The sequence below is a fragment of the Narcine bancroftii genome, chromosome 3, assembly GCF_036971445.1.
Source record: "Narcine bancroftii isolate sNarBan1 chromosome 3, sNarBan1.hap1, whole genome shotgun sequence".
Lineage (NCBI taxonomy): Eukaryota > Metazoa > Chordata > Chondrichthyes > Torpediniformes > Narcinidae > Narcine > Narcine bancroftii.
The window spans coordinates 133,573,184-133,586,240 of NC_091471.1; the positions used below are offsets into that span (position 1 = coordinate 133,573,184).

The window sequence follows — 13,057 nt, forward strand, 5'->3', positions numbered from 1 at the left end:
ACTTAACGAACCTCCGGGGTCTTCCCTCTCTTGGATATTTTGGATTGTTTAGAGGAAGGTTTTGTTTTCTTTCCCCTCTGGATTCAGCATTCATCTGTCGGATAGTCTGTACCATAACCTTTGTCGCCTTCTTTTGATCTTCTTCTTCTCTCTGCACATATACTTTTTGTGCCTTTTTTAACAGTTCACTTAGGGGTTTTTCACTCCAGTCCTCCTCCTTTTCTAGTTTCTTTCTAATGTCTTGCCATGATTTGGAAACAAATTCAATTCGAATAAGCTGTTCACCCATTGGTGTACTAGGGTCCACACCAGCATACTGTTGGACATTCTTTCTCACCCTCTCCAAAAAATCAGTAGGGGACTCGTCTTTCCCCTGGTGGTTCCCAAATGCCTTGGTAAAATTGTGACCCTTTGGCACAGCCTCTCGTATCCCTTTAATTGTCCACTCTCTATATTGTCTCATACTTGCCAATCCCTCGGGTGTTCGTTTGTCCCACCTGGGTTCATTTAAGGGATATTTTTGTTCATGGGGTCTAGGGTCCCCAGGTTGTTCATATTCCCACATGAGGAGGGCAGCCCGTCGAATCATCTGCCTCTCCTGGGGTGAAAATAATGTTCCCATTATTGCCTGCATTTCTTCCCACGTATATGTGTTTGGTCCCAAGAATTGGTCAAGCTGTTCAGCCAGTCCTATAGGATCTTCCAATAACTTTTTCATTTCTTTCTTAAATCCCCGCACCTCTGTACTAGTTAGGGGAACATTCACATATCCCATTCCCCCTCCCGGTCCTCCCATAGGAACTTCTCTCAGGGGATTTAGGTTTATTGAAAACTTTGATGGTCCTGGACCAGTCTGGGATCTTGTCCAGGGTCGGTTTATCGGTGGAAGTTTAGGGTCCGACTCCCTTAATTCATCCTTTTTATCCCGGCCCCCTTCGGGGCAATCAGATTCATCACCTTTCCCCTCCGGTAATAAGCTTTCCTCGGGCGCAGTAGACACCGGGGGAATATAAGGAGGGGGAAGGTTGTCCAGAGGTTCCCATTTCTTTTCTCCTGCCACTCTCAATTTAAAACATTCTGTTAAGGATCCTGGCCAGGGAACCCAACAAAATGCATATGCTGACTCTTCTTGATTCACCTTTGGTCTCGAATTTACATATATGTTTAATGCTTGTCTAACCCAATCCTAATCAGATCCAAATTTCGGCCACCAGACCGAGGAACCTTTAATAGGTTGTTTTGACCAAAGGAGACAATATTGGACCATCTTTTTCTTGTTTTTGTCCCGATATCTTTTACTATCCCAATTTTCAAACATTCTCCCCAAAGGGCTGTCAAGGGGTACTCCCAGGAATTGTCCTGAATTTTCAGACGAGCCCTTAGATTTTGATCCTCCCATTTTCCCACCTAGATCTGTTTATTGTTGCTGAGGACCCTCTCGCTCTGGACCCTACTCCCTTCCTCTCAGACGCCTCGTCGGAGGTGCTGTCCCTCCTTCGGTTACCGCTGAGGTTTTCCTGGGGTTGACCCCTCTCTTCTCGGCACTTCGTCGGAGGTGCTGTCCATCCTTCGGTTACCGCCGAGGTTTCCCTGGGGTCTATCCTAGAGTCCCGCGACAGGGTCCTCACACAACGACAAAAGATCTATACTTAATCTATTCCGTTAGGTTTTTATCCAAACAGGTGTATCCCGTTACACCTGTTACCCAATCCCCACACCACAATCGTAAGTCGTCACTTACCGGTGTCTTCCCGGGGATTGAACCGTCACCCTTTTCCTCTCCGTCTTGTCGTGTCACCCTGTCCGGATACCACTCGCTCAAGCCGCCCGAAGCGACGAGCAAGGGACTAGGAGCCGCTGAACTCAGCGGGGTGCACCACCTCCGATGTCCCTCTTCTCGCCTCCCCTCACGGCCGGAGTGTAGATCCCGGACGAGCCCCCATTTGTCAGAAATAAAACTTCTCACACATGAGTCTCTTTAAAACTGATGACACGACAAGCTTTATTTACAAGTCTGCAGAGTTGGACTCAACTGGTTTCTCACCAGTTAAGCCCCGATACATACAGTGCATTGATTTTTATACCTTTATTATTTGCCCTTCCCCTTCTTATTAATACTGTTTTAATTGGTTAGTATTACAAAAACATTCTAAGTATAACTGCATTATTAATTATCACGTTCGTTACGTACGCTGTGAACTCTACATTCACTGAATTCTGTTTCTCACACTTCTTATCAATCCTTTGTCTCCTGCATGTCTCTCAGTATGACCATGAAAAGATAGGTTTAAAAAAACATATTCAGCAGCTCCTTCTGTCCTTGACTGCTAGTAAACTCTCTGTCCGTTCTGGCTTCCCTGTTTATGATTAATCATCACATTTTAACTTAAGTCTTTTTAACCTAAATTCTCTATATCACAGTCATCACCTACGGCTCCTAGATCGCTTCCATCAGTGCTGTCTCCGCTCCATCCTCAACATCCATTGGAGCGCTTTCATCCCTAACGTCGAAGTACTCGAGCTGGCAGAGTCCGCAAGCATAGAATCCACGCTGCTGAAGACCCAACTGCACTGGGTGGGTCACATCTCCAGAATGGAGGACCATCACCTTCCCAAGATCGTGTTATATGGCGAGCTCTCCACTGGCCACCAAGACAGAGGTGCACCAAAGAAGAGGTACAAGGACTGCCTAAAGAAATCTCTTGGTGCCTGCCACATTGACCACCGCCAGTGGGCTGATATCACCTCCAACCGTGCATCTTGGTGCCTCACAGTTCGGCGGGCAGCAACCTCCTTTGAAGAAGACCGCAGAGCCCACCTCACTGACAAAAGACAAAGGAGGTAAAACCCAACACCCAACCCCAACCAACCACTTTTCCCTTGCAACCGCTGCAACCGTGCCTGCCTGTCCCGCATCGGACTTGTCAGTCACCAACGAGCCTGCAGCAGACGTGGACATACCCCTCCATAAATCTTTGTCTGCGAAGCCAAGCCAAAGAAGAAAGAAAGATGTTAGATTACAGTTTGTTCCCTGGCTTGTCCTTTCAGCTCTTAAAAAGGCACAATATTAATTACCCTTCTGTCTTCCTCTACCTCACTGCTGAAGCAGAAACAAAAAATATCTGTCAGGGGCTCACAAATTTCTTCCGTTGCTTCCCACAATGTCCAAGGATACACTTGGTCAGGCCCTGGAGATATATTCATCTTTATGCAGCTCAAGACCACCAACACCTTTTTTGTAATATCAATATCTTTCAGATGTTCTCTTTGATGAATTCCTCACCTTTTTTGAGCTTCTCCACTGTAATTCGATGTATTTATTTAAGACCTCATCTTCCAAGGTTCTGCACACCTACATCCACACTGATTCTTAAAGACTTATTCTCTCTCCAGTTTCTGATTTACTTATAACATGCTTAGAAAATGTTTTAGAATTCTCCTTTCCTTTATCTACCAAGGATATATATCATGTCCCCTTTTTGCCTCCTTGAGTTTCTTTGAAGTGTCTTCTCACATCCTGTAGACTCCTCAAGGAATTTTCTTGAACCCAGCTGCCTCTAATAGGTGTTTCCTTTTTTCTGGCAAAAGCCATAATATATCTATCATTAGCCAGGATTTTCTAATCTGCCAGCCTTGCCTCCAGTCTAACATGAATTTTCGACCCTGAACTCTCCTTACCTTTTTTTCAAAAGCCTCCAACTTCCCTACCTACAAACAACCTCTTCCAATCAACCATTGCAAGTTCTTGTCTAACATCATTAAAACTATCTTTGCCATACTGGTCTTATCTTTTTTCATAACTATTTTAAGAGAATCATGGTAACTTGTCCCAAAGTGCTCCCTAACTTGCATTTTGTCACTTGTCCAGCCTCATTTTCCCAAGAGGAGGTCGAGTGTTGCCCCCTTTCTAGTTGGGCCATTTACATCTTTGTGAACTTTCAAATTTTGTCCCATCTAATCCATTAGAACTATGGCAGTCCAGCCAATATTAGGGAAGTTACAATCCATCTGTAATCACTTTCAATATTTTCTCTTCTGAAAATTCCTGCTGACTAATAGTAGGTCTGTAATATAATCCCAGTAAATTCTTATTCCTACATTCTACCCATTTAGCCTCACTGGATTTTCCTCTTGCTTACCATGTCCTGATTATCTGTTTGGTGATGTGAATGTTTTAAAACAATATGAATTTATAGTTTTGATTTTGTAGGTATTGTACCTGAAGAAATGGATGAAAATGTTGAAGAAAGTCCAGCTAATGAAAGTGCAAAATTACAAGATTTGCCACCATGTTGGGGACTTGACATTGTCTGCGGTAAAGGAACAGATTTCAACTATGGACCTTGGGCAGATAGACAGAGGTAAAAAGTGATAATTCAATATTTTATTATTCAACTATCTCCTTATTTCAATATGCCTTGTTGGTGGAACAAACAGGCTGCATGCATGTATGTAGTTGTAATAATACAGATTTAGATTAAGGCAATCATATATGATTTCTGGATAAGTATTACAACACAGAATTTCATCTGTGATTTTATATTGATTTTTCCTTTTGTTTCTAGCCTCTCTGCATCCACCAGGAAAGTGGAGTAAAATGTAGTGACATAGAAATGACAACAAAAATAATAAATGTGAGCCAAGTCAAAGTCATTTAGTTTTTCTTGTCTTCATTTAATTGTTCATAATTTCATAGTGATCCTCTTCATTTTTTATTGCAGCGTTCCACCAATTGCACATTTCTGTAGCTATATTTCTGTTTGCTTTAATTGTTTCATTAATTTCTTTGACCTGTGGAAATACATTTTGCATTACTCGCCATCTTATAGTTTGCATGCTCATTTGAAAGCTATTTAATCTTTCTCGTATTGGTTTTATTAATTTAACATTAAGATAATTATGAGAGTTTTGCAAAGTTCTGAAATTTTAAGGAAATGACTTTGAAATTCAAGACATTAAGGAACAAATGAAGAACGTACAAGTGGAAGTGGCTGCAACAAAAAAACAATTAATGCCAAAAACATTTTAGAAAATTTCAGTGGAAGGAATGACATAAAGATTTCTGGACTTAAAGAAGGTGATGAAGGACAGAAATTAAGAAGTTTTTATAATGTGGATTGAGGAATCTTGGGGGGGGTAACTAAATTTCAAGGAAACATTGAGATTGAGAGAGCCCATAGAGCACTAAGAGCAAAGCCACAAACAGATCAGAGACCTCATCCAATACTGGCTAAATTTCTTCATTATAAAGTAAGAGAAAATATCTTGGAACTGGCGGATAAATAAGCAAAAGAAAGACAGTCACCTTTGATTTATAATGGGAATAAGATTTTCTCTTACACTGATGAAAGTTTTGATTTGTTAAAAAAGATAAAAGAATTTAACCCAGTTAAAATATATTATGGAAAAAAGGTTTTGCCTTTGTCTTGAAGTTTCTGCAGTTTTGAAAATTTTTGTTCTGGATGGGAAAAACAGGCTTTTTTTATGGAGCCTAATGAGGCAAAGATGTATGCTGATTCATTGCTAGAAATACAGAAAGAGAGAGACAGGTGGTGGTTGACATTTGAAAGGAATCTATGACTGAATGAGTTAAGACGTAACTGAAAAATTTGAGAGAGTTTAGTTGGGAGGAGGGTTTTAACCTATAAGTGATCTATATATGTTTAAAAGAGTTATGAATGAATAAGAATGTATAGTCATAATGCAACATGGGACTGTATTGCATTTCGAGTGAGTTAGTTGGGGAAAATGGAGCTGACTACTACGGAATCATGCGACCAAGTGTGGTTTCAACTACATCCCATATTGATCAAGGTTTTAAAGACGTAAAAACATCATGTGCCTTTGGAGTGGGGGGGAGGGAATTTTTTTTTTCCTTTCTATTGTACACATAGATTAAACAAGAATATTAGGAGATGTTGTTAATACTATGAGAATAGGAGGTCTGGAAGAGGAGGGGTGGATGTACAATGGATTTTATAAAGGTACTTAATGGCAGGGAAATGGAATTTTATTAGTATCTATATAAATGGAATACAGAATCCAATAAAATGAAAAAAATATTAATGTAAATAAAATAAAACAAAAGTAGATATAGCTTTTTTTACAAGAAAATTATTTGATGGAAAAAAGAGCATAAAAAGTTGAAAAGACATTGGATTGGTATTGGCATCTTCATTTAATTCAAAAGCTAGGGGTGTGGCAATATTAATGCATAAAAATTTTACCAGTTAAAATATTAGATACAAATATAGCTACAGCAGGAAGGTATGTAATGGTTAATTGCCAAATTTATTCACAATATTGGACTTTATTCAATGTGTATGCACCAAATGTAGATGATGGAAAATTTATACAAGATGTATTTATGCAATTAGCAAGTGCAAAAGGAAATATATTAGTGGGGGAGATTTTAAATTTATCTTTGATCCAAAATTAGATAGATTAGGTGGTAAGATTATAAAAAATAAAGTAGCTAAGATTGCAACAGGTTTGATAAAAGATGTGGGACATAGATATTTGGAGAAGAACTCATCCAAGTGACTATTCTTTTTATTCTTTTGGACACAAATCATATTCACGTATAGATATGTTTATAGTCTCTGCACAGCTATAAGCTAGAGTTTGAAAGATTAAATATCAAGTGAGAGTTTTATCAGATCATTCACCTTTAATTTTGTCAATTGCATTGGAGGAAAACAAAATATACATTATAAATGGAGATTTAATTCAATATTATTAAAGGGAAAAGATTTTTGTGATTCTATCAGACAACAGATAATATTTTTTTTCTAGAAACTAATGAAAGTTCAGTAATGACCCAATTTATTATATAGGATTTATGAAGGCATATTTAAGAGATAAGTTATACTTTAAGATAAAGAAAGATGAAAGAGGTGGACCAATTAGAAAAGGAAATATTAAATTTAGAGAGGGAATTACATATTCAAAAGAATTAAAGGTAAAAGAGATTATTGGAATCAAAAAAATTAAGATTTAATACAATATAAACTTATAAAGTAGGAAGAGATATAATGAGAACATGACAGAGGTATTATGAACAAGGTGAAAGAACTCAAAGTATTAGCGTGTCAATTAAAAGCTGAACAAGTATCAAGAACAATAATTGCAACAAAGAAAGAAACTTGTCAAATCACCTATAAGATGCAAGAAATTTTAATAAAAAATTATATCAATCAGAATCTTTGAAGGATGAAAAAATAGAGAAATATTTATTACAAGTTAAATTACCTATGTTAAATATGGATGAAACATTAGAGCTATCTAATCCTTTTTCTGAGATGGATGTGTTTTAGAATCTGATATCATTACGATATAATAAAGCCCCAGGAGAAGATGGTTTTCCTCTGGAGATTTATAAAGAATTTAATGAATTGTTAACTCCTGTATTAATGAGAGTATTCGATAAAAATGAGAGAGTTACATGATTTGCCAGAATCTTTTAAAACAGCATTAATAACAGTTATTCCAAAAAAGAAAAGATCCTTTGCAAACTTCTTCCTATAGATGTATATCATTATTAAATACAGATTATAAAATTATATCTAAATTATTATCTAATATATTAACTAAATATTTACTAAAATTAATAAATATGGATCAAACTGGTTTAATTGAAAATTGATCTGTAGATAATATGGTTAAATTTATGAGTTTAAGTGTAGCACAAAAAGAAAAGAAACCAGCAGTAGTGGTTGCATTAGATGGAGAAAAAGCATTTTATAGATTAGAATGTAACTTTTTATTTAAAGTATTAAGTACATTTGGAATTCCAAATGTTTTTTATAAATTGGACAAGAGCATTATATAATCAACCAAAAGCTAAAGTGGTCATATTCTTGTCCTCCTGTTATCAAATTGGAGAAAAAACAGCATGGGTCCAGATTGGAATGAATAAAATAGGAGAAATTAATTCAGAGCATTTTTGTATAAATGGAACAATGAGTTATTGAAAAAGAAGACAGAAGTACCGATTTTAAAGCATTTGCTTAAGGTATGGAATGGAATCCATATAGAAAGAGGAATTAAAATTAATCAAATACCTAAGATGATGTTAAAACAAAATCAACTTATTCCTTTTACTTTGAATAATTCTTTATTTGATACTTGGTTCAGTCAAGGTATACAGAAATTAAAAGAATGTTCTTTAGATTCCTCATTTATGATTTTTGAACAAATGAAAGAGAATTAAATTTAAAATAATACAATTTTTTTCATATTATCAACTTAAATCATATTTCAAAGGGAAATTAGATGCAAATCAAAGAATCCCGGAGCAATGTCAATTCAAATATTTAATTACAGATACATTTATTGAGAAATTTATTACTAATATGTATATAATATTACAAGATACTATGGTGAAATAAAGAATTATATAAATCAAAACAAAGATGGGAAAAAGATTTAAATATGCAAATTCAAGAAGAACTTTGGTTAAAGTTGTGCCAAGAGAGTGTAACAAATACAATTAATGTTAGATATCAAATGGTACAGTATAATTTTTTTTTACATCAGTTATACTATACTCCATATAAATTAAATGGACAACTCAAATTATCATGATAAATGTTTTGGATGTAACAAGGAAGTAGGGACCTTTCTACATTCATTTTGGTCCTGCGTTAAAGTGGATCCTTTTTGGAAAGATTTGAGCATATTATTAGGACAAATTATGAAGATAAAAATACAAAAAGACCCGAGAATATTTTTACATGGTAATGTATACGAAGTAGATATAAAATTGAAGTTAGATAAATATCAAGTAAAATTTTTAAGTATAGCGGTAGCAAAAAAAATGTGGCGGTAACATGGAAAACAGAAAATTTTGTACTGATGGATAGATGGAATATGAAATACAAAATTGTATGCCATTAGAAAATATTACTTATAGTTTAAGGAATCAGATTGGGAACTTTCATAAGATTTGGGAACCATATATGGAATTCATTAACAAAAGTTCATCCATATCATCAACATCACCCACTCCTCTCAATTAATAATTAGAAGGTGCAAAATTATGTTAGGAAAATATGAATAGTGATTAATATATAGTTTAGGTGTTTTTTTACTTTTTCTTTCTTGGGAGTGGGGAAGAAAAATTAAAAAAATATTGTATCATTTTGTATTGAATAGTATTGCAGTGTACTATTTATATATAATTGAATAATTGTTTGTCATTGATACAGGTGATAAATATAATTTAAAAAAAAAAAGAAATGCTGACTAAGCTAAGATTTTTCTCTAAAGCAATCTAGGATGAGAAGTGACTTAGAGGGGTGCAAAATTGAGGGGGCATAGATAGAATGGCAGCCAGCACCTTTTTCCCAGGGCAACAATATTAAATACCAGTGGACCTCTGTTTATGGTGAGTGAAGGAATATTTAGGGGAAATATGAGGTAATTTTTAAATAGAGTGGTGGGTTCCTGGTACGCATTGCTGGGAGTGGAGGTGGAAGATGGTGCAATTTGGACATATAAGAGACACTTAGACACATATACGTAAAAACACTGGAGGGTTATGACCTGCAGGTGGGGAAGTGTACGGAGTCCAGAGGACCCCAAAAACCTGCAGCAATAGCTATGTACCACAACACAAAGGGAAACTTAAATGAAAGTAGTTTTTAATTATAATTGAACAAGAAAAGAGAATTAGACTTTAACTTATCACTATCAACTTACTTAACCTATTTAATCCCCCCTCTAATACTAAGCACAGGTGTGTGTAATGTGTATATAAGCTTAGAAAAGTTCTTTGAATTACAGTTCAATCTTATTGGTTGCAGGCAATTCTTGTACTGTGCATATAAGTTAGCATTCACAAAGTTCACCAGTCTTTGGTGCTTAACAGGCAAATGGTTACCACTCAGGAGGGTTCTTGCTGGTTTTCAGAGAGAGATTCCTCTGACAGGACATCTGCAACTGATTCCTTCTCAATCAGTCTCACTGATGAAACTTGCCCCCTTCATGGTTCTCCAGATGATCTTCCTTCTTTCAGGTCACCTTTCAGACAGCCAGGCTTCTCCTGTGACTAGTCTTCCAAAGGTTTGCCAGCTTTGTCCTTCTGGAACTGATTTCTGTCTCCTTTCTCTGTTTCACACCCTCCCTCTCTGAGAACAAAACTGTTCTCTCTCCCTGAAAAAAATCACATGCTCTCCCAGGCAAGCTGTATATTGATACTTTGTTGCTCTTTTGCAAAAAGCACTCTGCATAAGTCCTGCAAATATTCTGTGTTTTAAAATGTGTGTGTGCAAGCTGCTCTATCAATTCCTCCCAAGCCACCTCTAAATACTCTGTCACAGAAGGGTATTACAAGATCAAACCAGCAACCACAAAGAAGGCATATCACACAGGGGTAAAGATGAACAATTATTAACAAAAATTCACCTTCAAACTTTAATTCAAAATCCCCCTTTTTATAACAATGCCCTCTGGTTACTATGGAAATTTCTATGACTGTGTAAAACTAATAAATTTCCCAGCCTAAATATAACATAAGTAATTAAAATCTAAGTTATATTTCCAAGCAGCCCACAGAAAAACTTAGACACAAAACTTCGATCTCAACCGAAGCAAAGATCATAAACAAAATTCAGTTTGAGAGAGAGAAAGAAAGAAATTCGAAGTTGTCTTCTTGTGTTGCTTGCAGAGAGAGCAACAATGGCTTGGTCCAGATCCTTCTGGCTCCCTTTGGAATGTTCAACCCTTTTAAAAATGCTCAACATTCTAAACTGCATCCCAGACAATGACTCTGCTTGGGCCTCCTTCCACTTCACAGCCACACCCAGTGGTGGTTTGTCTTCCAAGTCCAGAAATTTCAAGATCATCTTCTGCACATGCCCAGTCCATCTCCCACTCTCTCAGCAGTCCACCTTCACCTTGGCTCTCTCAGGCAAACTGTTGCTTTCCAACATAAAACCAAACAACACGTAGGCTAATACACATCTCTGTAACAAGGGTTAGATTGATTATGGAATAGGTTTGTTTTGATCAGCATAACAAGATGGGCTGAAAGACCTATACTGTGTTGTACTATTCTATATCAGAGTTTATCTTGCCTCTTACTTCTAATTTTCATGCATTACTATTATTGAATTCCCCATTATAGACTAGAAACTCAGCTTGACAGCTACTTAAACATTGAACATGTCAGAGGATGGCTTTCCTTTAGTAAGCTATTTGTCCTTTGACATACAGATTCTTTCCATCATCTGCAATGTGATGGAATTCTGTTCTCTTGCCTGGATGATTGCTGCTCCAACAGCATCCAATAGGCATAATAACATTGACTGCAAAGCAGCCTGCATGTTTGAAACCCTGTCTATCACTATGGCTTCAGATACCTATAATGACTCCTTCCACAACATGTAGCAAACCTGTTTTCTATCTCCAATAAGGTCCAGGAACAACTGAGGTTTCTCTCCCAAGTCAGATACCATTCTGACATAGAAGTTTTCTTTCCTTCATTCATTTTAACTATGTCTAAATCCTGGAACATATTGCACAAGATGATTCTGTGACTATCTTTATCAGGACTGCCGCAGTTCAAGAAACTGGCTCACCAACACTTTTTCAAGAGAAATTAGGAATGCACAATAAATGCTGATTATCCCTTGGACATCTACTTCTTGAAAATGCAATAAATAAACAGTCAATTTTAAACTGATAAATGGGCTATTCATAATATGCAGTATTTTATTATTGTCAAGTGCTCCAATAAATGAATGTAACAAATCAAGTAATCCCAAACTGGTACAAGGATTTGAGTATCTGGTCTTGCAGTCATTTCCATCAATATTTGGGTGGATTCTTCTGTAATCTTGAGAAGAGAAAATGGAAATTGTGTAAATGGTTTCTGACTGTGACATCCATCTGCTTGTATAAAGCACTTAAAAGCCCAAGCTGTTCACAGGTTGTTCTTCAATATCCCCAACGTATTGTAATCATATTGTTTACAAGGTCACTTACAGATTTAGATATTAAGAAATTTGCATGAAATATTGAGAGACGTTTCATAATCAAATGCTAGTGTGCAAATTATCGTATTTGAAAAATTAGGATTTGTTGTGTAAAGAAATATTTTTAATCAAATTAAATGAGTCAGTATGGAGTAATAGCTTTTGTAATTTGAAATTCATAAATATGCTGTACTACTCACAACATCTATAGGAAGTAAAGGGTAATCAACATTTCGGGCCTGGGCCTTTTGTTAGATAAAAGCAAAAACAGGCAGGTGGCTGAATTGAAAAGTGGGGATAAGGGAGGTGGGAGCAAGAGACAGGCAGAGAAATACAGGATAATAGGCAAGAGATCATAAGTGGATATGGGTGGGAGAGTAGAAGAGAAAAAAGCTGAATTAGTCTCTGTTTGGCAGTACACAAGGCCATGGAGATATGTTGGTATGGCAATGGGTGTGGAATTAAAATGGCCACTGGTGATCCTTGCTGTTGATGCGGACATTGTGATGGTGCTCAATGAAATGATCTCCTCGTCAGCATCCAGTCTTATTGATGCAGAGGGGTTCATATTGGGGGAACTGGATGCAGTAAATGACCCCTGCAGATTCATGAGTGAAGTATTGCTTCACTTGGAAGGAGTGTTTGGGGATCCAAACAGAAGTAAGATGGGAGGTTTGAGTGCAAGTATAACATTTCTTGTAAGTCCCAAGCGGGTGATTTGTGGGAAGGGATAAGATGATGAGGGAGTTTGGAGGTGCCAGTCCCTGTGGGGAGGGGAGGCGAAGATGTTTCTGGTGGTGGGTTCATGTTGAAGGTCTCAGAATATGGGGAGGATTGATTGGAGGTGGTGGCTGATGGGGTGCTAGGTGAGGACAAGGGGAATCCTGTCCTTGTTGCATATTTGGAACAGGGCAGATGTGTGGGAAAGAGAGATGTGGGTAATGGCTCAATTGATGGCAGTCGAGGGAAAGCCACATCTTTTGAAGGTGGAGGATATCTGTTCTGGAATGGAAGATATCATCCTGGGAGCAGATGCGATGAAGTCAGAGGATTTGTTGAGAAAGGAATTGAATCCTGAC

General features: G+C 37.1%; 1 protein-coding gene across 5 annotated transcripts in view; it reads left to right on the plus strand.

The window, feature by feature from the left end:
* Positions 1-13,057, plus strand: part of kiaa1109 (KIAA1109 ortholog) — a 479,529-nt gene that overhangs the window by 82,187 nt on the left and 384,285 nt on the right. For all 5 annotated transcript variants that reach the window (XM_069925175.1, XM_069925178.1, XM_069925177.1 and 2 more), the window contains one exon: positions 4,211-4,361. In XM_069925175.1, the coding sequence (XP_069781276.1) occupies positions 4,211-4,361 (151 nt within the window). The remainder of the gene's footprint in view (positions 1-4,210; positions 4,362-13,057) is intronic.